The sequence below is a fragment of the Poromitra crassiceps genome (genome assembly GCF_964638095.1).
Source record: "Poromitra crassiceps genome assembly, chromosome: 16".
NCBI lineage: Eukaryota > Metazoa > Chordata > Actinopteri > Beryciformes > Melamphaidae > Poromitra > Poromitra crassiceps.
Window position 1 is genome coordinate 30,210,788 of NC_139645.1, and position 27,502 is coordinate 30,238,289.

The 27,502-nt window shown below is 46.5% G+C and overlaps 1 protein-coding gene across 1 annotated transcript in view; it reads right to left on the reverse strand.

Annotated features, from left to right (window-relative positions):
* The window catches only part of LOC310791578 (asc-type amino acid transporter 1-like), a gene marked incomplete at both ends in the record, with an annotated part of 207,807 nt that extends 180,883 nt beyond the window's left edge, over nt 1–26,924 (reverse strand). The window contains 3 exons of the mRNA XM_083653245.1: nt 21,070–21,221; nt 26,436–26,640; nt 26,903–26,924. Coding sequence (XP_083509371.1) covers nt 21,070–21,221; nt 26,436–26,640; nt 26,903–26,924 — 379 coding nt within the window. The remainder of the gene's footprint in view (nt 1–21,069; nt 21,222–26,435; nt 26,641–26,902) is intronic.
* Nucleotides 26,925–27,502: the final 578 nt, after the last annotated feature.

A 27,502-nucleotide genomic window follows, 5' to 3' on the forward strand; every position in this document is an offset into this window, starting at 1 on the left:
CCACCCTGAGTCTCCCTCTGCCCCGGTCATCAGGACGTTCCCCCCGGAACACGTGACCTCCTGGAACAGACGGCTCATCACGCACCCACACTACACCATACACAACTCATTCTCTTCAGTAAAGAACCTTAACGATACTCTTGTTGTGGCGTGGTCCTTGCTAGTGAACTGACATGAGTTTAGTGATGGATTGGTACATTGATTAATTGACTAAGGAGTGACTGACGTCTTCCACAAATATTGAATACATATATTGAGACATATATTGAATATGTGAAGATGTCCTCACCACTGCCACGGCGTTGGAGGCCAGGAGCTCCTCAGGGCTCATGGAGGAGAAGTAGGCGATGTTGGTCAGGGTGTAGACCAGGGTCACCAGAGGGATGGAGATGTAGATGGCACGAGGCAGGTTCCTAATACAAATAATACACATTTGGTACATGTTTTGTGTGTGTGTGTGTGTGTGTGTGTGTGTGTGTGTGTGTGTGTGTGTGTGTGTGCGTGTGTGTGCATGCGCGCGCGCGCGCGTGTGTGTGTGTGTGTGTGTGTGTGTGTGTGTGTGTGTTCTCCATACTTGCGTGGCTCCACCACCTCTTCGGTGACGTAGTTGAGGAAGTTCCAGCCGCTGAAGGCGAAGGAGGCCTGGAGGAAGGCCAGGGCGATCTGTCCCACAGACGGCTCTCTGATGAACTCAAAGGCCACGCTGGGTACCAGGGCCTCATAGTGACCTGGGGGGGGGGGGGGGTTGTGAAGAGTATCATGCTGAAACTAAATTCACATTCCCATAAACATTTGTTAACCACAGACCTTATTTATATGCATTGAAGTGAAATCCCCATTCTAAAAGCCCATAGACTTTTCCACTGAAGAACCAAATGGCAGCGATTTCTGGATAAAGCCTACAAAAATCCCTGCAGTACTCAATTCCCCCTGCTGTCCGGTCGTTGCTCCGCCCCCTCTGCTGATCTGGGTTGTAGACTAGCACATGCTTCCTCTGATACATGTGCAGTCGCCAGCTGCTTCTTTTCACCTGGCAGCGAGGAGTTTCACCGGTAGGACATAGCATGTGGGAGGATCACACTATTCCCCTCGGTTCCCCTCCACCCGAACAGGCTCCCCGGCCAACCCGTATGGATGCCCGACCGAGCCGGAGGTATCACAGGGCCTCGAACCTGTGACCCACGTGTTGGTAGGCAGGGAATCTACTGCTGCACTACCCAGGGCTGTATTACTGAATGGGCGTACCGGGCCCAGGCCCAGGGGCCCGAGAGCTCAGGGGGCCCATGAGCTAGAGTCTCTTCGCAGGCCGCCTAGAGACTCTAGCTTATGGGCCCCCTGAGCTCACTTTGCAGCTGAGACTCTAGCTTATGGGCCCCTGAGCTCACTACGCAGCTGAGACTCTAGCTTATGGGCCCTGCGAAGAGACTCTAGCTCAGGGGTGCCCAAATTCTTTCCCATGAAGGGCCAAAACTCAATCTGGGTGGAGGGCCGAGGGCCAAAAATAAACGTTGTGGAATTACATTAAAATGTATTGTGTTTTATAGAAAATTAACATTCTAAATCTAAAATAACATTTCAATATAATAATCTACTTTTTATCTGTTTGGTAATTGTAATAATTTGCAATTGGTTATATATATTTAAAAAAAAACATCTGCATTTGTGGGGAGCTTAAACATTTAATCAGTAAACACCCAGTTAAAAACAGTTGTATTTTCCACCTTTGTAATCAAGAGAGAAATTTGACTTAATTCACAACTTGAAAAATCCTCAAGGTACTTTGAAAATCAGCTTTATTGTCCATCTTTTGTAAACAATTTGCCATGACAATTTGCAGGGATGCAATCTCAGGAGTGAACACAGTATATCCGCAGCCACATTCAGACACTGTTTCACAAAGTCACCACATGAAAAAGCGTGTCCACCCTTTGCAATCAGTGCAGATATCTGATAACTTGCCCGAGTTGCATTCTGGATTTAAAAAAAATTAGGGCAATTTTTTTTTTTTTTTTTTTGGCGCTGTGAGGGGGGGCCCGTGAGGGGGGCAGGCCCAGGGGCCCGTGAAGTCATAATCCGTCTATGGCACTACCCAGGCACACCAAAGCAGACGTTCTCTCTCACCAGAACCTGTGTGTGTGTGTGTGTGTGTGTGTGTGTGTGTGTGTGTGTGTGTGTGTGTGTGTGTTTACCTCTACAGATCTGGACCAGTCCAACCATGATGATGAGTCCCAGAGCAAGCAGCTTCCCGATGGTGAAGACGTCCTGGATCCTCGTCGCCCAACGCACACTGGAGCAGTTTACCCAGGTCAGGAACACTGCACACACACACACACACACACACACACACACACACACACACACACACACACACACACACACACACACACACACACACACAGACACACACACACACACACACATACATTTTAATATATTTATTTGTATCCAGTCTGAGTCTATGATACAGCAAAAACCACCTCCTTATTGCAGAAATAGAGCAGAATTTAACCAGTGCCTTCCTTGGCCTTTGGTTTGGGCAATCCTGCCCTCTGCAGGCCACTTACAACCAGGCTGTGGACGTGACCTAGGCCTCCAAATATAAATACAAGCGTTACATTTGTTCCCGAGCAGTATAAAAGCAGCCCTGAGCACTTGCTACCATAAAACCTCCGCCTGTAAACAAAAGTACATCCGACTTCCTGAATAGTGACCTCTCGAGACTTTCCACTTGCATTGAAAGTCTGTCGGCAAGCTCTGTGAAAAGCTGAAGAACACAGCTCCTAAGTGGGCAGGGTCTTGAGTTTGAAGCATGCGTGTGTGTGTGTGTGTGTGTGTGTGTGTGTGTGTGTGTGTGTGTGTGTGTGTGTGTGTGTGTGTGTGTGTCTTTGCGGGCGTGCAGGTGGGGGCGTTATCCACCATGTCATCCATTACTGGGTCAGGGCTCCCCTCCTACTACTACACAACTGTGAACAAACTGCTTCCGCTGCACGCACACGCACACACACACACATGCACGTGCACACGCACACACACTAGTGGATTGTTGGCAGTAGGTTGGGTGGCACCGGGCACCTCGGGGGGGTTGCGTCCGTTTCCGCCAAGCCCCCACCCCCGCCTCTCTGTGACCCCCCCCCCCCCCCCCCCCCCCTCCCGGTGTTGACCCGGACAGGAAGGAAGTGGACGTGGCTCTGGCTGGGACAGAGCAGCAGGTAAATCTGGCTGCTGCTGTCAGAGCAGCCTATTGAAGGCAGCCTCAGCACCCGAATACTAAACCAATAACAGCTTTTAGCCTTTAGCATTCTGATCCCCACCAGCTGGGATGGATCACCAACGCCTTCCTCTGGTCCAGGATCAGCTCCCTGAAGTCACTGAGCCGGCAATAACTGCCCCCCCCCCCCACACACACACACACACACACACACACGCACACGCACACACACAACATCATGAGTGAATTTCTCCCTGTCATTTTGTCATTTCTCGAGGCCACCGGTGCGGTGCTGACAGGAGGAGGGGCTCAGGGGGGTTGTTTCCTGGATGAAAACGGCGTGGCATTTCCTGGTTTGGTTTAGGCTAGTCTGAGTCACAGGAAGCAGGCTGCGGGGATCAGCTCTGCCATTGGCTCCGGCTGGCGATCAGGGAGGCCCGCCCACCCTGAGACCGCCCGCCTGGTTGCCTCAGGAAGCCTTGCTTCTGCAGCATCGCTCTTCAAAGAATAAATATAACGTTGATTCGCTGCTCTCCACCTAACTACATAACATAACATATATAACTACATAACATAGGTCTGCATTGAAACGTTATATCATGCAAGTGTAAGACAATAGTTTGCACCATTCACTGCTAGAAGTTTGCCGTTTGCATTCTATCGTCGAACTGAAAGCCACTCTCCCATTGGTTGCTACCAGTGTTACTTTCATTTGAAGGTAATAAGTTACTTTACAATATTACTTTCTGTGTAGAGTAACTCGTTGCTTATTACACTACTTTTGCATTACTTTCACCAAAACAACAGCAGCAGCAGAATGACATTGCCACCACGGAACCATCCGGAAAAATTATTTCAACCGCCTTGAAGTCAGTGTAAACAATCCAAAATTCAAAATTGTATCCTTTTCCTTTGTTGTCATCAAGAGTGGTTATTTGCATACATCTACATATGTAGTGGTTATTTGCATGAAAACACACAGTTTGTTTAGGAAATGATTGTATCTTTATTTAAATAGGTGCTTTGATTAAAAAACATTAACTCAATTTGTAACTTGAGTGACTTGACAAAGTAACTGGTATAATATTACTGAAATCCTATAAGTAATAAGTTATATTACTGAGTTACTGCTAAAAGTAATATATTACATGTAATATGTTACTTTTGTAATGAGTTACCCCCACCACTGGTTGCTACAACCTGTCACTCATTCAATTTCAAACCCCCTAGACCCGCCCTCAAACTACAGCTGTGGCTGTTAAAGGGCACAGAGTCATTTTATGCAGAGACTGGAGTGTGAGTTGCTCCTACAGCAGGAAATCAGGTCTGGCATTCCTCTGTGATGACAGGAATGTGCTCGTACATTTTCTCCACCGTGTGTTTGACACAGAGCTGAGAATAGAACACACATGTTTATGATGTGAATTCAGGAGAAGCTGCAGCTTCAAAGTGTGCAGGGCTGTGTGGGATTAAAGACATACGTGCTCTGGTCTGATGATACATTTACACTTCAAACTTCAAAATGCTATCACAGAGCCAATACGATGTGGCAATGAGTATATGATTTTGGGACTTGGCGGTGCGAAGTAATACAAAAAAATGTACTATGCCAAAAATATTAAAATGTTACTATGCTATTTACCCACAGTCACCAACTACCTTGTACAAGCCAGTCAGATTTTGCTCCAGTGTCTATGTACTGTAGACACTGGAAATGTGGTCTGAAATTGACCAATCAGCGCTAAGAGTAGGGCGGGCCTTTGCCAGCCAATCAGAGCAGTAGCTGGTCTGGTGACCTACCATGATCCCTCAATCAACCTCTAAATGAGTTCTGTGCAGCATTCAATGAAACAGTCATGTGATTTTCAAGAGCATTTAATATATAGCATGTCCAGTCTGACTGTGGACACTCCTGACAACATTTAATCTTTTAATCACTGTTAATATGAACTACTACAGGAGTACTACAACAACAACAACAACAACAACAACAACAACAACAACCACCACCACCTTGTTTAATTTTGTCCACAAAAAGACATGCCTAGTGTGACGCTCATTTCAATCATCCAGGTATAGTAAGATCAAAACAAAAACTAGAAACTAATTAGTGACATCTATCAAAAGCATGAGGGGAAACAGAACATAAGGTGAGTGTTTATGTTAAGTTATTTATTTGATTTGATTTCTTAATGGTCAAGCCCAGTGGTTCCCAAACTGCGCTACGCGTACCCCTATAGGCAGTGGTTTGAGCCTTTTTGAGCCCCCGAAAAAACTTTAGGTTGGGGTTCGTGACCCCCCTCCCACCACTACCCAACCCAACAACAGCACGCACAAATTCACAGACTGATTTCACTCACTCACTGAAGTCGTTTTTTTTTATAGTTTATAGCTTTATATTGATACATTTAATTATCAATGGAGAAAAAATATTTCCTTTTGCTTAGATCATCATGCACAAGCAGAAACCTGAAAGTCCACCTGAAAGCTTAAAACACTTATTTTACCATTCATTCAGTATGAATGCTGCCATGTTGATTACAGTCATGTCTACGGACATCACATGTGGGGGATGCAGCTCAGAAGAAGCTCTGTTCATGTCATCTTATGGGAAGAATTGGATGACAGACAGAAGTTGGAATGCCAACATCGAAAGTCTTCGTCTTCTTCTTCTCCTTCCACCCATCCCACCCCTGATTGTGTATCCCAATAGAGAAAAAGACAATAAAAAAAGAAAGGCTAATATATTCTAGCAAAATAAATGCATACATCGTTTTGGGTTATACGCACGGGGATTTGAGTTTGCTGAGATACATTACTGAGTTCCAGGTGAAGTAGAACTGCTCTTTGGACCCTCTGGGTGTGTATTTCATTTGGATCAAGTTTGAAGTGGAGCATCAGATCACTCGTCCATAGTGAGGAGTTTGCTGGTTTGGAGGATGTCCAGTGCAACAAGATCCTACGGCCAAGCAGAGTCATGAAGGTCATCATGTGCTCATGCTTATTAATAATCTGTTGGTCAGTTGGTCAGTTGATGCAATGCCAAATAGTGCTGAAGAGACATTAGGTTGTAAATGTAGGCCTCTGAGGAGGTCTTAAGCAGTAGGATTTTGCTGGTTGTGGCTTATAGAGCTCAACAGTCACATGACTTTCCATGACGTTTCTTGCCCCGAAAGAGAGTTCCCCATTCATTTTCTCCATGGACATTTTGGAAAATGCTTATGAGTTTTAAGGCTGGAACCAACAGATTGACCTTGAACTTTGACATTTGACCACCAAAATCCTTGCGTCCAATTTGACATTGGAGCCAAATTGGAAGAAATTCCGTCAAACCATTCCTGAGATATCATGTTAACAAACTTGGAAATGGCATTCATGAGGTCACAGTGACACTGAACTTTGACCTTTGACCACCAAAATCGAATCGGTTCATCCTTGAGTCCAAGTCGACGTTTGAGGCAAATTTGATGAAATTCCGTCAAGGGGTTCCTCAGATATCGTGTTAACGAACATCAGACGGACGGACGGACGGACAAGCCAAATCTATAATACGTCAAGCCTGGCTATCGCCGGCGGAGGTATAACAAAGGCTCCATACTGCTCGTCTGGCGTAATCCAAGTCTCCAGAAGCCCCGAGATGCCAAGTTGACTTGAAAAGACATCATGTGTTTAGTTGAAAACTGCACTGTAGGAGAATTTAGAATTGAATTGTATATAACTGTATTGTCCACCAAGGTAGAAAATTGTCTTTAGCTCACCAAACACAAAAAATAACAACACAAGAGGCGAGAAGGTAATTAATGAGACAAAAAATATAAACAGGCATTGACAGGGTTAGATCACACATTAAAAACAGTTCATGTCTGTCGTTTAGGACAATTATTTTTTTCCTTATTACCATTTTTGGCTACATTTCTTTTACCTTTGAATGTAAAGTTTGCATGATCATGTATGGGTTTCAAAGAATTTCAAAAAGTCATAATTGTCAGTAATGGCGGTCCAGTCAGGAAGTCTATCTTCCGATCAGGAAGTAAAAAAAAAAAAAAAAAAAAAAAAAAAAAAGGACGGAGGCTCAGTGGTTAGTACTGTTGCCTCACAGCAAGAAGGTTCCGAGTTCGAACCCCGGTCCGTCCCAGGTCCTTTCTGTGTGGAGTTTGCATGTTCTCCCCATGTTTGTGTGGGTTTTCTCCGGGTGCTCCAGTTTCCTCCCACCACCATGTATGTATGTTAGGGTTAATACTCCTGTCAGTGCTCTTGACCAAGACACTTGCAAAAGAACTGGAGTTGGTCCCCGGGCGCTGCACTGCGGCTGCCCACTGCTCCTAGTTCTAGGAAGGTTCCTAGTAGAGGATGGGTCAAATGCAGAGGATGAATTTCCCCACGGGGATAAATAAAGGATAACTTAACTTAACTTAACTTCTGCATGCTTACAGTAGCTTGACGTCTCACACCATCCTGCCATCTCTCACAGATGCCCTCTCATAACTCTTGCTGTCATTTCCCGGCTCGTCGATCGAGATATCAGCTGCTCACATCAGCTGGTCACATAGCACAGCGACACACCTCCATTGTTAGCCAATCATCTTGCTGCTTCTTAATATGTTTCTCACTCCACTTTAGTCCATTCATGCTGCCGTTATCACCCCCCCCCCCCCCCCCCCCCACACACACACACACACACACACACACACACACACACACACACACACACACACACACACACACACACACACAGACACACACCATTAACTGCCCCACTACTGTACTTAATACTTTGCTTGTCTCTCATGATTGAAATGATGATTGTCCATCATTCCCGGGGAAAACATACATGTACTTTTTGCAGATTGGCATTTGGGTCTTTTGGCAGTTATTAATATGAATATATGAATGAATATATTCATATGAATATGTTAATGTGTGGTGATGTGATGAGAGCAGTGCTACTGAAATGTCCTGACACGGACACATGACTGACCAGGCTCCTATTCTTAGAAGTTCTTAGAACAGCCAGGCGTTAACTGGTCCCGACCGGCTCACACACACACGCACGCACGCACGCACGCACGCACGCACGCACGCACGCACGCACGCACGCACGCACACACACACACACACACACACACACACACACACACACACACACACACACACACACACACACACACACACACACACACACACACTGTTGGTAATGTAACTGGATGTGTTCTGGACTCTCATTGAATACATTCATAGGGGAGGGAGATAGCGTGTGTGTTTGTGTGAGTGAGCTGAGCACATATCTAGACTGACTTACATTCAGAGCGCTAAACTAAAAACAGTTTAGTCGGCCTGGCAGAGGTCCAGAACAACCAGTTAATCCTGTCACCTGATTGGCTGTTCCAGCAGCCAAACACTCCCACCAGGAACATGTCTGTTTTTTTTTGTTTTTTTTTACAAAAATCACTTTATAGTAAATCGACTTCCAATGCCAATTCCCTTTGCTTAGGCCAGGGGTTCCCAAAGTGGGGTCCGCGGAACCCCGTCAAAGAGATTATTTGTATTTTTTATTTATTAATATTTTTTGGGGTGCTGTATCCACTAGCGATTTGACCGGGGCTAGTGAAGATGTGTATCATATGAGACTAGAAGACCTAAGGCATCCATTGCAGCAACTATATCATGCTAGCAGCTAGCTTGTTGGGAAGGGGGCAGTAAATACAGTACAGTAATACAGTAAATTACGCTCCAAATTCAGGCTAAAGTACTCGAGGGGGAAAAACCGGCATGGCCATTTTCAAAGGGGTGACTTGACCTCTCACCTCAAGATATCTGAATGAGAATGGCTTCTATGGGGACCCACGCGTCTCCCCTTTACAGACATGCCCAAGTCATGCTAATCCCATGCAGTCATTTTAAAATGTCAGGCCTAATTACTATCAGATTGTGATGATGACTTGTTATGGTTTCTTCAAAGCTACAGCAGCAGAATCTGACTGTGTGGTTCAGTTCCTCCATATTGACCGTGCAGCAACTGATCACTGTTGTCTCAGGGTCCAAACACCAAACACTTGTTTTTCTGCTGGCTTATTATTCACTTTTCTGCCATGTTGGCACAAACTCCTGAGTTGGTACATCACAGAGACGTTTGGCACAATGACAGATATTACGAGCTCCAGAAGTCTGACCTCAAGCTGGGCAATAATATTATGTCAATAAAAAAATCTAAAATCTAAAAAAAAACATTTAAAAACAGTCAATGAAGATGCCAAATTGCCAATGGGATCCTCCCTCACTGATTTGCAAGGTGTCCTGCCCACTTCCTGCTTCCATGGTGTTCAGTGACGGGGTGTCGTCATGGTAACCGCTGTCAAAACAATGCACAATGGCCAGGACACGCCCACTCATTAGCGGTGGCTACAAAGGCTGGCACCATTATGTAGGCTGACACTGACAACTACACACAGACACAGACACACGCGCACGCACACGCACGCACACACACACACACACACGCACGCACACACACACGCACACGTAACATTATGCCTCTCTTGCATGTTACATTAATCATTTGAGCTTTAAATGGTTACTGTGTCCAATAGAAAAATATTGTCACGCATTTTATGAAGGTATTTGTGTTATTTGCATATTCATATGCTGTTATTTTATATTTCCTGGCTACACTGTATCCATGGTAATGACGCAGCTATAAAGCCTCATCACAGGGGGAAGTTCCCCAGGAGTTTGACTGTTTCATGAAAAGCTGTAAATAGTGACGTAGCCTATCTGAGAGATACACTAACTATTGTCTATTGACATCCAGACTGATTATCTACTGATCCATCTGTATCAGTAGTGTCTTTGTGTCATTTAGATTAGAAGTCTTTGATCCTGGTCAAGGTTAGCCCTATAACTGATCAGTTAATGGTTACTGGGCTTGTTTACAGAAATCATCCATTAGGGTTGTAACTTTCCTTGAATTATTATCATCTTCTTTTATACTGAAGAGTTCAACTGAGACCAGGCTTCATAAGTTCTCTCATCGTAAACACATGTCTCCTCGTTGGAGTCAACTGTCAGCTGTTAGTCCGACACATCATCAAAACACAACTCATCTCATACAGGTCTGTACGGTCACACCATATCACCTGCAGCAGGGACGCACCATGATATCACCTGCAGCAGGGATGAACCATGATGTCACCTGCAGCAGGGATGCACCATGATATCACCTGCAGCAGGGATGTACCATGATGTCACCTGCAGCAGGGATGTACCATGATATCACCTGCAGCAGGGATGAACCATGATATCACCTGCAGCAGGGATGTACCATGATGTCACCTGCAGCAGGGATGCACCATGATGTCACCTGCAGCAGGGATGAACCATGATGTCACCTGCAGCAGGGACGCACCATGATATCACCTGCAGCAGGGACGCACCATGATGTCACCTGCAGCAGGGACGCACCATGATGTCACCTGCAGCAGGGATGAACCATGATGTCACCTGCAGCAGGGATGTACCATGATGTCACCTGCAGCAGGGACGCACCATGATGTCACCTGCAGCAGGGACGCACCATGATGTCACCTGCAGCAGGGACGCACCATGATGTCACCTGCAGCAGGGATGCACCATGATATCACCTGCAGCAGGGATGTACCATGATGTCACCTGCAGCAGGGACGCACCATGATGTCACCTGCAGCAGGGACGTACCATGATATCACCTGCAGCAGGGATGCACCATGATGTCACCTGCAGCAGGGATGAACCATGATATCACCTGCAGCAGGGATGCACCATGATGTCACCTGCAGCAGGGATGTACCATGATGTCACCTGCAGCAGAGATGTACCATGATGTCACCTGCAGTAGGGATGTACCATGATGTCACCTGCAGTAGGGATGCACCATGATATCACCTGCAGCAGGGATGTACCATGATGTCACCTGCAGTAGGGATGTACCATGATGTCACCTGCAGCAGGGATGCACCATGATGTCACCTGCAGAAGGGATGTACCATGATGTCACCTGCAGTAGGGATGTACCATGATGTCACCTGCAGCAGGGATGCACCATGATATCACCTGCAGAAGGGATGTACCATGATGTCACCTGCAGTAGGGATGTACCATGATGTCACCTGCAGCAGGGATGCACCATGATGTCACCTGCAGCAGGGATGTACCATGATATCACCTGCAGCAGGGATGCACCATGATGTCACCTGCAGCAGGGATGTACCATGATGTCACCTGCAGCAGAGATGTACCATGATGTCACCTGCAGTAGGGATGTACCATGATGTCACCTGCAGCAGAGATGTACCATGATGTCACCTGCAGCAGAGATGTACCATGATGTCACCTGCAGCAGGGATGCGCCATGATATCACCTGCAGCAGGGATGAACCATGATGTCACCTGCAGCAGGGATGTACCATGATGTCACCTGCATCAGGGATGTACCATGATGTCACCTGCATCAGGGATGAACCATGATGTCACCTGCAGCAGGGATGCACCATGATATCACCTGCAGCAGGGATGTACCATGATGTCACCTGCATCAGGGATGCACCATGATGTCACCTGCATCAGGGATGTACCATGATGTCACCTGCATCAGGGATGTACCATGATGTCACCTGCATCAGGGATGAACCATGATGTCACCTGCAGCAGGGATGCACCATGATGTCACCTGCATCAGGGATGCACCATGATGTCACCTGCATCAGGGATGTACCATGATGTCACCTGCATCAGGGATGAACCATGATGTCACCTGCATCAGGGATGCACCATGATATCACCTGCAGCAGGGATGTACCATGATATCACCTGCAGCAGGGATGTACCATGATGTCACCTGCAGCAGGGATGAACCATGATATCACCTGCAGCAGGGATGTACCATGATGTCACCTGCAGCAGGGATGCACCATGATGTCACCTGCATCAGGGATGAACCATGATGTCACCTGCATCAGGGATGTACCATGATGTCACCTGCATCAGGGCTGTACCATGATGTCACCTGCATCAGGGATGCACCATGATGTCACCTGCAGCAGGGATGCGCCATGATATCACCTGCAGCAGGGATGCACCATGATGTCACCTGCAGCAGGGATGTACCATGATGTCACCTGCATCAGGGATGTACCATGATGTCACCTGCAGCAGGGATGCACCATGATATCACCTGCAGCAGGGATGTACCATGATATCACCTGCATCAGGGATGTACCATGATGTCACCTGCAGCAGGGATGTACCATGATGTCACCTGCAGCAGGGATGCACCATGATATCACCTGCAGCAGGGATGTACCATGATATCACCTGCAGCAGGGATGTACCATGATGACACCTGCAGCAGGGATGTACCATGATGACACCTGCAGCAGGGATGTACCATGATGTCACCTGCAGCAGGGATGAACCATGATATCACCTGCAGCAGGGATGTACCATGATATCACCTGCAGCAGGGATGTACCATGATGTCACCTGCAGCAGGGATGAACCATGATATCACCTGCAGCAGGGATGTACCATGATATCACCTGCAGCAGGGATGAACCATGATGTCACCTGCAGCAGGGATGCACCATGATATCACCTGCAGCAGGGATGTACCATGATGTCACCTGCAGCAGGGATGAACCATGATATCACCTGCAGCAGGGATGTACCATGATGTCACCTGCAGCAGGGATGAACCATGATGTCACCTGCAGCAGGGATGCACCATGATATCACCTGCAGCAGGGATGCACCATGATGTCACCTGCAGCAGGGATGTACCATGATGTCACCTGCAGCAGGGATGAACCATGATATCACCTGCAGCAGGGATGAACCATGATATCACCTGCAGCAGGGATGTACCATGATATCACCTGCAGCAGGGATGAACCATGATGTCACCTGCAGCAGGGATGAACCATGATATCACCTGCAGCAGGGATGTACCATGATATCACCTGCAGCAGGGATGAACCATGATGTCACCTGCAGCAGGGATGTACCATGATGTCACCTGCAGCAGGGATGAACCATGATATCACCTGCAGCAGGGATGTACCATGATATCACCTGCAGCAGGGATGAACCATGATATCACCTGCAGCAGGGATGTACCATGATGTCACCTGCAGCAGGGATGAACCATGATATCACCTGCAGCAGGGATGTACCATGATGTCACCTGCAGCAGGGATGAACCATGATGTCACCTGCAGCAGGGATGAACCATGATGTCACCTGCAGCAGGGATGTACCATGATGTCACCTGCAGCAGGGATGAACCATGATATCACCTGCAGCAGGGATGTACCATGATATCACCTGCAGCAGGGATGAACCATGATGTCACCTGCAGCAGGGATGTACCATGATGTCACCTGCAGCAGGGATGCACCATGATATCACCTGCAGCAGGGATGTACCATGATATCACCTGCAGCAGGGATGAACCATGATGTCACCTGCAGCAGGGATGTACCATGATGTCACCTGCAGCAGGGATGAACCATGATATCACCTGCAGCAGGGATGTACCATGATATCACCTGCAGCAGGGATGTACCATGATGTCACCTGCAGCAGGGATGAACCATGATATCACCTGCAGCAGGGATGTACCATGATATCTCCTGCAGCAGGGATGAACCATGATATCACCTGCAGCAGGGATGCACCATGATATCACCTGCAGCAGGGATGTACCATGATATCACCTGCATCAGGGATGTACCATGATGTCACCTGCAGCAGGGATGTACCATGATATCACCTGCAGCAGGGATGCACCATGATATCACCTGCAGCAGGGATGTACCATGATATCACCTGCAGCAGGGATGAACCATGATATCACCTGCAGCAGGGATGAACCATGATGTCACCTGCAGCAGGGATGTACCATGATATCACCTGCAGCAGGGATGAACCATGATGTCACCTGCAGCAGGGATGAACCATGATGTCACCTGCAGCAGGGACGCAACCTGATGTCACCTGCAGCAGGGATGCACCATGATATCACCTGCAGCAGGGACGCACCATGATATCACCTGCAGCAGGGATGAACCATGATGTCATCTGCAGCAGGGACGCAACCTGATGTCACCTGCAGCAGGGATGCACCATGATATCACCTGCAGCAGGGACGCAACCTGATGTCACCTGCAGCAGGGATGCACCATGATGTCACCTGCAGCAGGGATGAACCATGATGTCATCTGCAGCAGGGACGCAACCTGATGTCACCTGCAGCAGGGATGCACCATGATATCACCTGCAGCAGGGACGCAACCTGATGTCACCTGCAGCAGGGATGCACCATGATATCACCTGCAGCAGGGACGCAACCTGATATCACCTGCAGCAGGGACGCACCATGATATCACCTGCAGCAGGGATGAACCATGATGTCATCTGCAGCAGGGATGAACCATGATATCACCTGCAGCAGGGATGAACCATGATGTCACCTGCAGCAGGGACGCACCATGATGTCACCTGCAGCAGGGATGCATCATGATGTCACCTGCAGCAGGGATGCACTATGATGTCACCTGCAGCAGGGACGCACCATGATATCACCTGCAGCAGGGATGAGCCATGTCATCTGCAGCAGGGATGAACCATGATGTCATCTGCAGCAGGGATGAACCATGATATCACCTGCAGCAGGGATGAACCATGATGTCACCTGCAGCAGGGACGCACCATGATGTCACCTGCAGCAGGGATGCATCATGATGTCACCTGCAGCAGGGATGCACTATGATGTCACCTGCAGCAGGGACGCACCATGATATCACCTGCAGCAGGGATGAACCATGTCATCTGCAGCAGGGATGAACCATGATGTCACCTGCAGCAGGGATGCACCATGATGTCACCTGCCGCAGGGATGAACCATGATGTCACCTGCAGCAGGGACGCACCATGATGTCACCTGCAGCAGGGACGCACCATGATGTCACCTGCAGCAGGGACGCACCATGATGTCACCTGCAGCAGGGATGCACCATGATGTCACCTGCAGCAGGGACGCACCATGATGTCACCTGCAGCAGGGACGCACCATGATGTCACCTGCAGCAGGGATGCACTATGATGTCACCTGCAGCAGGGATGCACCATGATGTCACCTGCAGCAGGGATGTACCATGATGTCACCTGCAGCAGGGATGCACCATGATGTCACCTGCCGCAGGGATGAACCATGATGTCACCTGCAGCAGGGACGAACCATGATGTCACCTGCAGCAGGGATGCACCATGATGTCACCTGCAGCAGGGATGAACCATGATATCACCTGCAGCAAGGATGAACCATGATGTCACCTGCAGCAGGGACGCACCATGATGTCACCTGCAGCAGGGATGCACTATGATGTCACCTGCAGAAGGGATGTACCATGATGTCACCTGCAGCAGGGATGCACCAGGATGTCACCTGCAGCAGGGATGCACCATGATGTCACCTGCAGCAGGGATGCACTATGATGTCACCTGCAGCAGGGATGCACCATGATATCACCTGCAGCAGGGACGATAGTTGTGATATTTTGATGTGGGGGTGTATGAGGTTAGGTACTTGCCGACAGTCAGTGTACTACATGCAGCCGGCACAGTCCCAGTTTGGAGAAATGAGACCGGCCGCATCAGACAAGTCTGCTGAGTGTGACCAGGGTCACCAACAAAAACGTAATTAAAAACTGAAAGGAAAAAAAAGCTTCCATACTGCTCACCTGGCATCATCCAAGTCTCCACAAGCCCTGAGATGCCAAGTTGACTTGAAAAGACACCGTTTACATCCTGTTTTTAGCTAATAATGTAGGCTACAGCATGCAATATTTTTTTTCCCATGATGGCGAAGGCTAGGCGAAGGCATGACCCGCCCCTCTCTGCCTCTGATTGGCTGACTGTACTAGGCTGCTCCCACCTTCTTTCCAGGTGAGCCAGAAGTATCTCAAACATGAGCAGCAGGTGCAAAAGAATAATTAAATCAACAAGCATGAGATACTTCATTATATGGAACGTTACAATTGCAAACCCTATATCTGAGTTATTTAGGCCTACTTAGCCTATTGCACAGACGTGTAATTTTTTCTTGTCATTCCAAATGAAATCACATTGTTGCTCTGATTAAGTAGAAGTACAGTTATTTGTGTAAAAAAAAGACTGGCAAAGCAAAAGTACTGATTCAACTTAATTAGCTTACTCAAGTAAAAGGAAAAAAGTACAGGCTCGGAAAAGTACTCAAGTATAAAAGTAAAAGGTGTTGTGCGGAAGGCGAATAGAAACTCACGTCATATCAGCTTATTTCTATCAGTGTTCAAACTACTGGTGATGATAAAGAAGGATCACTGCTGCAGCTTATAATGTGAGTACTTTTTAGGCCGGTGCTTGCACTGGCCTATAGGACCATGTGTGTCCCAATCGCTTCACACACGGCTTCATACACGACTCCTGGCACCCTTTCATCAAGATGGGCTTTTACTTTGAAATTTGTTTTATTTGACGAATGTCCGGTTTCGGACTTCCTGTCTGCCCTGATCTGATCGTTCAGCTTGACAGAGGTAAAATAGAATCGAGGCTATCCTGGTTTTCCAGCCAATTCTCCACCACAACTTTTTTGCACGCCACAAGTCACGGTAAGTCCTTTGTTCCCATTCCTCTGTTTGCTGTGTAGCAAGGCCAGCATTCATATTTGTGGCGAGTGTTAGTTACTGCTTTTGTTAGCTGTTAGGCTAGCTATCAAGCTAGCTTCATAACATTTAAGCATTCATATTTCTGGCGAGTGTTAGTTACTGCTTTTGTTAGCTGTTAGGCTAGCTATCAAGCTAGCTTCATAACATTTTCAATCTGCATGAAGCCTTGATTGCATAAGCCACTTCTAAACATTAAGTCTGGACCATGTCCGACTAGCCAGAGCAGGATATTTTCTGGTTGTATCTGGTTTTACCTCTACACATTACAAACAGCTGGAAATGGTCCATATTCTATTCTCTGCCGATGGCGAGTAGAGTGGCTGGGGGAGGGGGCTGCGCTACGGTTGTCTCTAAAAAGAAATGTGATACTCTTCCCGAGAGGCAGAGGGCTAAGCTAAGTAGCTAACAGCTGAGCTAAGTAGGCTATGGCGTGCCGATCTGAAAAGCATGCAAACACGCGAGTGCTTGTGCAGAACTAAAGAAATGTGATACTCTTCCCGAGAGGCAGAGGGCTAAGCTAAGTAGCTAACAGCTGAGCTAAGTAGGCTATGGCGTGCCGATCTGAAAAGCATGCAAACACGCGAGTGCTTGTGCAGAACTAAAGAAATGTGATACTCTTCCCGAGAGGCAGAGGGCTAAGCTAAGTAGCTAACAGCTGAGCTAAGTAGGCTATGGCGTGCCGATCTGAAAAGCATGCAAACACGCGAGTGCTTGTGCAGAACTAGTGTTGAATGAAAGACGCTGGAAGCTCCAAAAACGCGTTTGGACTGAATGTAGCCTTACTATGTTATCATGTGTTACTGGACACACTAATAACTTTTCAGTCTGAGCCATTTTACATAGCGTGCTGTGCCAGTGCTGCAGTTTATATTTTTCTATTCTGTTTCTATTTTCAATGAGACAGGCAAAGGACCTGTCTCAAACATTGACTGATATCACAGGTTGTTGGGAAGAGTGCAATGTACATGGCTATATCATTTGTAAAGAGTGTAAAGAAAAATATTGTAGTAAGAGATAACTAGAGATAGGCCTACATAGAGATAGCCTACATCAGTGGTTTCCAAACTTTTTGTTGATCTGATCAAGTCTGGTTCCTTACTTATAGATGCCTCGCGGGAAGACCCACCGTCGCGCGCAGGCTGCAAAATGGAACCGCCCTTCACAGGCTGCCGCTGCCAAGAGGAAAGAGCCACAGCGCAGCACTGTGGATGTTGATCCCCAGCACCCGACCACTGCTAGCCATGCCAGTATGTTCTTTGAATCAATGTTTAGGCCGGTGCTTGCACTGGCCTATAGGAGCATGTCTGTCCCAATCGCTGCAGTCACCACTCCTGGCACCCTTTCTGGCACCCTTTCATCAAGATGGGCTTTTACTTTGAAATTTGTTTTATTTGACGAATGTCCGGTTTCGGAGTTCCTGTCTGTCACGTGTGGCTAATTTTAGCGGCTAACTGTTACTTTTCGTTACTTTACATGGCAGTAAAATGCCACTGAATGACAAAATTGATTTAACTTTTAACCATTGCGATTTCCACTTTCAATACGGACCCCCAGCATTGGTTAGTTGTTAACGTCGTGACTATATTTATAACGTTAATAACGTACTCCGGTTTGCGGGCTGAATCTGTGTGTTGCGCAATAGCTACAAGTCGCACTCTGGCTGTAGACCCGAGTTATAAACTGGAAACCGGAGTAGCCTACGTTATAAACGTTATAAATATAGTCACGTTATAAACAACTAACCAATACTGGGGTCCGTATGGAAAGTGGAAATCGAAATGGTTAAAAGTTAAATCAATTTGGTCATTCAGTGGCGTTTTACTGCCATTTAAAGTAACGACAAGTAACAGTTAGCCGCTAACACAGCGCTTACCCATCAGCGCAGCGTCATTTGACGTCAGCACACTCTTCTAAACAGCCTTGTGTCTGGATGATGTGTGACCATCTTACATGGTCTTTCTCCAAAATTAAGAGCACTGTTACTGAAAATTGCACACCATTGTACTGTAAGACGATGATTTTATGTTGGACTGCTGCTAAACTCATTTGACATTGCACAAGGGTTTTGGTATTCCTCCTGAAAGTGACTTGAATTTAATTTATTCTACTATTTCATTTTGAATTGCACTATATTCATTTTATTTGAGGACAAGCTCTTGCTTTAATTTTATTTGAGAGATTTTATGTTTGACTGTTAAAGAGAATGAGATGGTTAAATAAAATACAGAAATTGAGAAGTTTTTGGTTATTTATTTGTTTTGGGTAAATTTATTGTTATATAATAAAAAAATAATTATAATAATAATCGTTAGATTAATCGACTAATCGAAAAAATAATCCTTAGTCGAATCGATAAGAAAATAATCGTTTGGGACAGCCCTATAGCCGTGTCCCATAATGATTCCATTACAAATATTGCATTGCACACGTGACATGTTATTTTACTAAAAATTATACATTTTACCATCATTTCAAGTAGAATGATACCACCCAAGCAAGAATATTTCAAGTGTTTCAAGTGCTTTACTGAAATATTTGGACCATATAATGATAATACAATTATCTCAACCTTAAAAGGTTACATATAGGTGCCAAAAAGCCATAAATTCAAATCAAAGAACAAAGAAAAACAACAATTATAATTAAAGTTTAAACAGTAAGTGTGCAGCTGCAGCATTTATAAAAAAAAAAAAAAAAAAAATCTTTATCCTGCATCCCTAAACACAAACAGGGAAAAAAGGTGGAAAATCAGATGACGGCTTAGTGTTATGTTGATTGTTAAAATGTGTATGGGTATGACGATCTGCACCGGCCGTATGCCAGGTTTCGACCTGGCCTTGTTCCTCATAGTTTTCGTCTACGAAATCAACACTGCTATGGATGCATGTCTCCACCTAGTGGTGCACTCCTCTTCCAAACTCACACACACTTTTCCACAACTACACCATGTATCTGAAACAATGTTTACTTACTGTCAATCTCATCAAAGTTTCTGAAGACCATGTCCACGTGATCCCACTCCATAAAGCTGCATTTCCCAATGAAGGGCTGGGCAAACACCACATACTGATATATATTTCAATTCAAATACATGTCACTCTTGTGTTAGAATGAGTAAATGGGCATTGACACTGTTTTTATATAACCCTTGATCAATTCTCATTAATCTTTTATCTTTTCTTTTTTATTTATCTGTAGGCTACATACGTGCACTACCAAGAGTAGCGGCAGCATTATAAACCAGAGACCAGACTATATCAAAAACATAAACACACAGTGGCGTCTTTCATGCATGCTAGCAAGCGAAACTGCTGTCTGTCTGACCACAGACTGTAGAAAGAGACGCAGGATAGCCAAGCAAATGTGATTGGATGAACGTTTGACGCTAGGCCAATCACAGGCAGAGAGGGTACCTCCAGCCTTCGCCATCATCCGAAAAACAATATGGCCTACAGTATGGGGAGCAGCTACAGTGCAGTCGTTCCAGTGGACTCAGTCCTGACTCAGCCATTTCTTTGTCCATAATGTGAACGTGCCAAATGAACTCTGACCCCTCTAAAACAAAGCACCACCCCAGGAGATGGTTAGTGGTTTGTTTGTGCTGGCTTGACTTGACTTCATTAATTCATGCTTGCAGAAAAGTGTCCTGAAAACGACGCAGAATACAAAACCACTAAAGTCATACATCATATTCATAAACATAAAGAGAGCACATTTGTAACAAGACAAAGTACAAAAATAAGGCGCGTAGCGTGGAGACTCTGGAGAGATGATGCGCCATGGCTGCAGTTATGGAAATCGCCCGCTCCGCAGCCTCCCAAAATTGTGACTGACAGACAGACAGAGAGACAGACACCGCCCACCCACTTAGGCGCCATCATGCAACTGTGCGCCATCGGCTTATACTACATCACAGTTGCTCGAGTGACATCACTGATGACATCATAATCGGGACTGACACCGCCACAGACACCGCCACCGTGACCACACCACTTAGCCAATTTTAACGAAGATGTCTGCGATTCTCAACCTAAGTGACAAATTGGAGACAAAATCAGAGAAGACTACCAGACTACAGTGAAAGGTGTTAAAACTGGGTTAAAATGAGTGAGACTGTGTGGGACTCACAGATACAGACGGTGGAGAGCAGTCTGGTGGCCATGTATGGAGGCACGCAGTTCTGGAAGGCCGGCTGCAGGACGTAGTTGGAGAAGGTGAGGGCGATGACGGCCAGCGTGGTGGGATACATGATGAGGACAGCACTCCATAGCAGCAGGAAGCTACAGGGACAAGACACCAAGGGCGGTTTTAGCATCAGAGCTTTGGGTGGGCTCAGCCCACCCAAAGGTCATGGACCCCTAGGGGGGTCCGGGGGCATGCCCCCCCGGAAGAAAATTTTGTACAGTTTCAAGTAAAAATGGATCAAACTGGCGCACTTTGAGATCAAAATGAAGAGACTAGATCTATGAAGAACTACACACATCAATATCTTCTTTACCGTTCTGTGGTTTTACAGCGATGAAAAAATAATTGTTTCCCTATATATACTATATATATTCTGCATACAGGTTACTATATGGTAGAATTAAGCTTGCATAAATAATACCAAAATCACTTCAGGGGAGTTTCAAGTAAAGTAACATTTTGCTTTGTAGGCAAAACAAAAGTAAAATTAAATCAAAAGGGAACTTCCTAACTTATTGGCTGGAATAATATTCCGACAAGATAATAATATACTGTAAGCACTAAAGCAGGAGTTTGCAGTCAACTAGTTGAAATTAATATGTGGCAGTATTTGTGGGGGTCAAAATCTATGTAGGGTGTTCCACCACAAATAGAGAGCCCCAGGGATGACGTATTTTTGTAGGCTGAATGCGGAAGTCCCAAACTTCCTGGTTCTTCACTGTTTCTGTCTATGGGATTTTTGAATGGGTTGTTGGCGCGATGCTTCAAATAATGTCTGTGGGCAACGCAAGTTTAATCAAACGTGAACCAAGGTTCAGCGGGATAATCTTCACACATGAGGACCACTTTCATGAGTTTTGAAGCATAACTGCGAGCCCTAGAGGTAAAAAGCTTGTGCTAAGCTAATCCAGAAGTACACACAGTGTCGCATAGGCGTCCACGCGAAGGCGCGAGAGAAAGAATTTCCGCGTTCACTCGTGAGGACGTATAATATCCGCATCGACATTGTAGTCTCATTTAGCCGTTTGCTAGCTAGCCACCCTTTTAACGGCACATAAAAGCTTCAAAACTCATTAAAGTGGTCTTCATGTGTGAAGATGATGTTACTAAACACTGGTTCGCGTTTGATTAAGCCAGCGTTGCCCAGAGAGATTATTAGAAGCATCGCGCCAAAAACCCATTCAAAACTCCCATAGGCGAAAACTGTGAAGAACCAGGGCTGTTAGCATCGATGATTTCCAGACTCGTTCCTGGGGCTCTCTATAGATCAGTGTATGGGAAACACTGACTATTAAATTGTGTGACTAGAAAGACACCAATAAATCTGAGAAAATGTACTTTAATCTTGAACAACAGCACTACAACGGTGGCATTACAAATGGTAGGCTATTATGAAATGATTGTGGGAAAAAACAAGAATGCCACTTTTTTTCATGAACTTTAAGCAGAAAATTAAAAAATAGTTTTAAAGCAAAAATAAATAATAAATAAAGATCATTTTAACAGAAACTGCTACTAATGACCACCATGGATTTGGAGAGAGAGAGAGATTTTTTTTTTTTTTGGGTGGGCTGAGACTATTTTTGGGTGGGCTAAAGCCCACCCAAAAAAGGCCTAGAACCGCCCCTGCAAGACGCCAAGGGTTCATATGTAGGGGCAAGACGCTAAGGGTTAATATGTGACAAATTATTAGCCCTTTAATGACACATCCACATGAAGCTGACAATTCAAACACATTAAAGGGGCACTCCACCGAAAAACTATACTGATTTATTTGCACATGATCTCTCACACATCTCTCTGACACTGTAGGCGTGGCCCCTGAGAGAGCCTGACACTGTGGGCGTGGCCCCTGAGAGAGCCTGGCACTGTGGGCGTGGCCCCTGAGAGAGCCTGGCACTGTGGGCGTGGCCCCTGAGAGAGCCTGTCACTGTGGGCGTGGCCCCTGAGAGAGCCTGTCACTGTGGGCGTGGCCCCTGAGAGAGCCTGGCACTGTGGGCGTGGCCCCTGAGAGAGCCTGACACTGTGGGCGTGGCCCCTGAGAGAGCCTGGCACTGTGGGCGTGGCCCCTGAGGGAGCCTGTCACTGTGGGCGTAGCCCCTGAGAGAGCCTGGCACTGTGGGCGTGGCCTCTGAGAGAGCCTGACACTGTGGGCGTGGCCCCTGAGAGAGCCTAGCACTGTGGGCGTGGCCCCTGAGAGAGCCTGTCACTGTGGGCGTGGCCCCTGAGAGAGCCTGACACTGTGGGCGTGGCCCCTGAGAGAGCCTGACACTGTGGGCGTGGCCCCTGAGAGAGCCTAGCACTGTGGGCGTGGCCCCTGAGAGAGCCTGACACTGTGGGCGTGGCCCCTGAGAGAGCCTGAGTGGCTGAATCTGTCCGCGGTCGGTCTCCTACTATTCAGAACAAGTGGAAGCTGTTCGAAAAATGGTGCCTGAAAGAGGACCACATTCCTTATCTGTGTCAATGGAATGGAAGCCATTGTGGTCGTTTTACAGGACTTAATTTAGAAGAACCGGACGAACAAACCAGTCTCACATGACACCCATTGTACAACACGTGCCAGCCACACACACACACTCATGATGACGGTGGCCGGTGAAATAGTCTCTGCATGTATCCCATCCAGGTTTGTCTTTCCTCTTGGGGGCAGCGATGAGCAGTGTCCAGCTTTCTAGTGTACAGCGCCTGAAGACCAACTTCTGTTGTAGTCGTCGCTGGTCAGTTGATGATCTTCTGCATGTTTTTAGTGTGGGTCCATACCGATGTTGTATGGAGGAACCCCAGGGGAGCACAGGGAGAACATGCAAACTCCCCACAGAAAGGCCCTTTTCACAAGATACCTCACCTGGGCACTATAGTTGGTTTCTTTGATTTCGTTGTCCAGTTTTAAACACAAGTTGTCAGAGGTTCTTGTCTCGAGCTGCTCCTGTGGCAACATTTAACTGCCACTGTGCACTTTGTCTCTTTATGCACTTTATGCCTCTCGTAGCAATATTTAAACTCCTCTCTGCACAATATGCCTCTGCACTTTATGCCTCTTTTATCATCATTTTATGACTATGATTTTAGGATGTATATCGTAATATACGATTTTATTTCGTATGCTTTTTACTATTACTTCTGATGCAGTGTTGGTGTAGCCTGTGCTCTGTTTTAATTAGTTTTTGTATCTTGTATGTAAATGTGTGTATGATCTGATCTGTAACTTGCTGCCTTCTTGGCCAGGTCGCAATTGTAAAAGAGATTTCGTATCTCAATTTGTTTTACCTGGTTAAATAAAGGTTATAATAATAATACTGAGGGCATGCGGTAAGGGGGCATGCCCTGGGGGCCACAGCATCCTAGGTGGGAATCGAACCCAGGTTCCTTCTTGCTGTGAGGCGACAGCGCCACCGTGTCCCTAACGATATTACCGTATTGTGTAATTTCATGTTACAATGATTGAAATCACCTAGTCCTGGATGCCATTTTTGCTGTTTTGGTGTTTGCTGTTGGCTGACTGGCTGCTACAACTTAATTGATGATCTATTGATGATCTGGGGGTACGGTGGCTCAGTGGTAGAGCTGTCGCCTCACAGTTAGAAGGTCCTGAGTTCGATTCTCGCCTGGGACACTGTGAGCGCTGTGGTTGTGTTCCCCCCCATATCTTCAGTGCCTACTGCCCAGGTGGGGTATCTCGTCGTAATGGCCTTTCTCTCTGTGTGGAGTTTGCATGTTCTCCCCGTACCCCCCAGGGGGTTCCTCCGTACATAACCCCCCCACTAAAAATATGCAGAAGATCAGATCGTCATCGTCATCCGACCAGTGACGACAACACCCGAAGTTGGTCCCTGGGCGCTGTACGAGAAAGCGACCACTGCTCCTGGCCTGCCCCTCGGAGGAAAGGACATGCCTGGATGGGTTAAATGCAGAGGACACTTTTCACCGGCCACCGTCAGCATGAGTGTGTTGTGGCCACATGCATGTATTGTGGTGTTTGTGTGACAATAAAAGACGGTCCGTCCGTTACGAAGACTTCCGTGGTTGTTTGATTGTGGTCCGAACATCATTTCAGACAAACCCTTTTCGCCACCAGAAGAGGAGAGGAGACATGAGAAGACAAGAACATCCTGGATCTCGGCGTGTCTCACCGCAAAACATTAACAATCAGCTGAAAACAGTCGCTCACTTGTAGCCAAAAAAGGCTCCAGTCAATAGCCGCAATTACTAGCCAAGTAGCCAGAGAGCTACAGCCAGGAGCTTTTGGCCCAGCTTTAGGTTTCTCTCTGCCTGTGGCGGCTCGGGCTGATTCAAAAGTTAAATCAACTAGATGGATGTTAAGACGACGATATCAACTGTGTTCAAAGCAGGACTGCTCTCTTCACTTTGCTTGGTTTGACGTGAAATGCTCTGATTAGGCTCTTTGGCTTTTTGATGCACAAATGTTTGCTCTTTCCGTTTCCCCTCCGTTTGTGCAAATGAATGAATGAAAGGAGACAGAAGAAGTGAAAGGAGTGATCCGTCCCACAGCAGAGGAGGGCCTCTATGACTCTCTCAGACTAACAGTGCTGCTCCAGGGTCACTTTACATATCACATGACCACATGAGCTTCACAACACATTCACAGCTGATTGGTTCCAGATGAAGAGACCGGCTAAACTGAACCATTCTCCCTGCATACATCTGTATCTCGACTGCTGTATAACAAGGTCCACACCAAGAGGTGAGAACCTGAGATTCATAAGCCCAGAAGGTCCCACAGAGGACCATGTAAATGACGTAAAATTGAAGTGACGAGGTTTTCACATGACAACAGTGTAACATGTTGTCTCATGTTGTTATGAACATACTGTATATTGTGTTAAAGACAGACCAGCATCCAAAACTGTACACCACCAGATAGGGGTGTCAAAAATAATCGATTATAAGATGCATCGCGATGCGGACGTGCACGATTCTGCATCGATTCACAAATGTCAAAAATCTAAAATGTAAAAAAAATAAAAAATAATAATAATCAAATAAAATATAATGGAAGTACATGCAGTTGTTTATTTTAATTATGGATCATAATACAATGCAATTCCAAATGCACTTTTATTTTAAAAGTAGGCACACAGTGAGAAAAAATAAAGTGAGAAAAAATAAATCATGTATTGGGGAAAAAAAGTGATGCATCGATTTAAGATGCATCGAGATGCATCGAGATGCATCAATAATCCTAATCGAATCGAATCGTAGCCCTCTGAATCGTAATCGAATCAAATCGTGAGGCCAGTGAAGATTCACAGCCCTACCACCAGACGTGTTGAAATATGACAACTACTCACCCCACCAGCCCTCCAAAGATCTCCGTCACGTAGGAGTAGTCTCCTCCAGACTTGGGGATGGTGACGCCCAGCTCGGCGTAGCACATGGACCCCAGGGCGCAGATGCCCCCTCCCAGCACCCACACGATGAGCGACAGCCCCACCGAGCCCGCATGTTCTAGCACCCCTTTGGGAGAGATGAAGATCCCAGAGCCGATGATGTTCCCTGGAGAAGGTAGGGGAGAGAGGGTGTGGAGGTTGTAAAGGTTAGGCGTAGTTTAACACAGAGGATGATCAAAATGTGTGCCTAAAACTTCTCCGACTTTATGTTACACCCAAATCATTGACGTACAGTTCAAGCGATTTCTTGATCCTGAAAAGACATAATATGCTACATCTGTCTGTCAAATTTCAGCCAAATACATGTTCACATTTATTCTTTAATATGCTGCTGAAAGACTAAAGGTAATAAGACAAAAAACACAGACTCAAAGAAGCTTCTGAAGGCATCCCAGCTCTTAAAATAAAACCAGGAGGGATTCGCTGATTCAACTCCGTTTTGTTTCAACTACTGACTGTTCAAAAACCACCTTATCATTACCATCAAGTCTCCTGCCTCAGCTGCTTTTGGGGTGTGTGTTGGTCTTCAACCTACAATTACGTGTTACGTTTTAGGCATCTAACTGACAGTCTTAAGCAGAATGAGGCAGCAATAGGGCTGACAGCACCCAGACAAGAGAACAGATCTTCCTGTAACCTTAAATGATCATGGATGAGAGAAGTGAAGGGAAGACATAAGAACGGGTCAGAAGTAGCTGCTAAACCATCCGGTCACGTGATCTCACATTGTTTGGTTCTGAGGGACCGTCTGGCCTTCAGCCCGGGGCGGGCCTTTTCAGAAATTACAAAGTGCACAGGCCAATCAGGGACCTGCCTGGTATTTGAAAACATAACCAGCCAATCAGGGACGCCGCGAAACAGTAATGGCTGCTCCCATGGCTCTGCGGCTCCCGAAGCAACGGGCACGGGCAGTAATGTTAAGGTTGGTAGAGTTTACACGGCCGTAAGTGTAGATATTGCAGAAATAG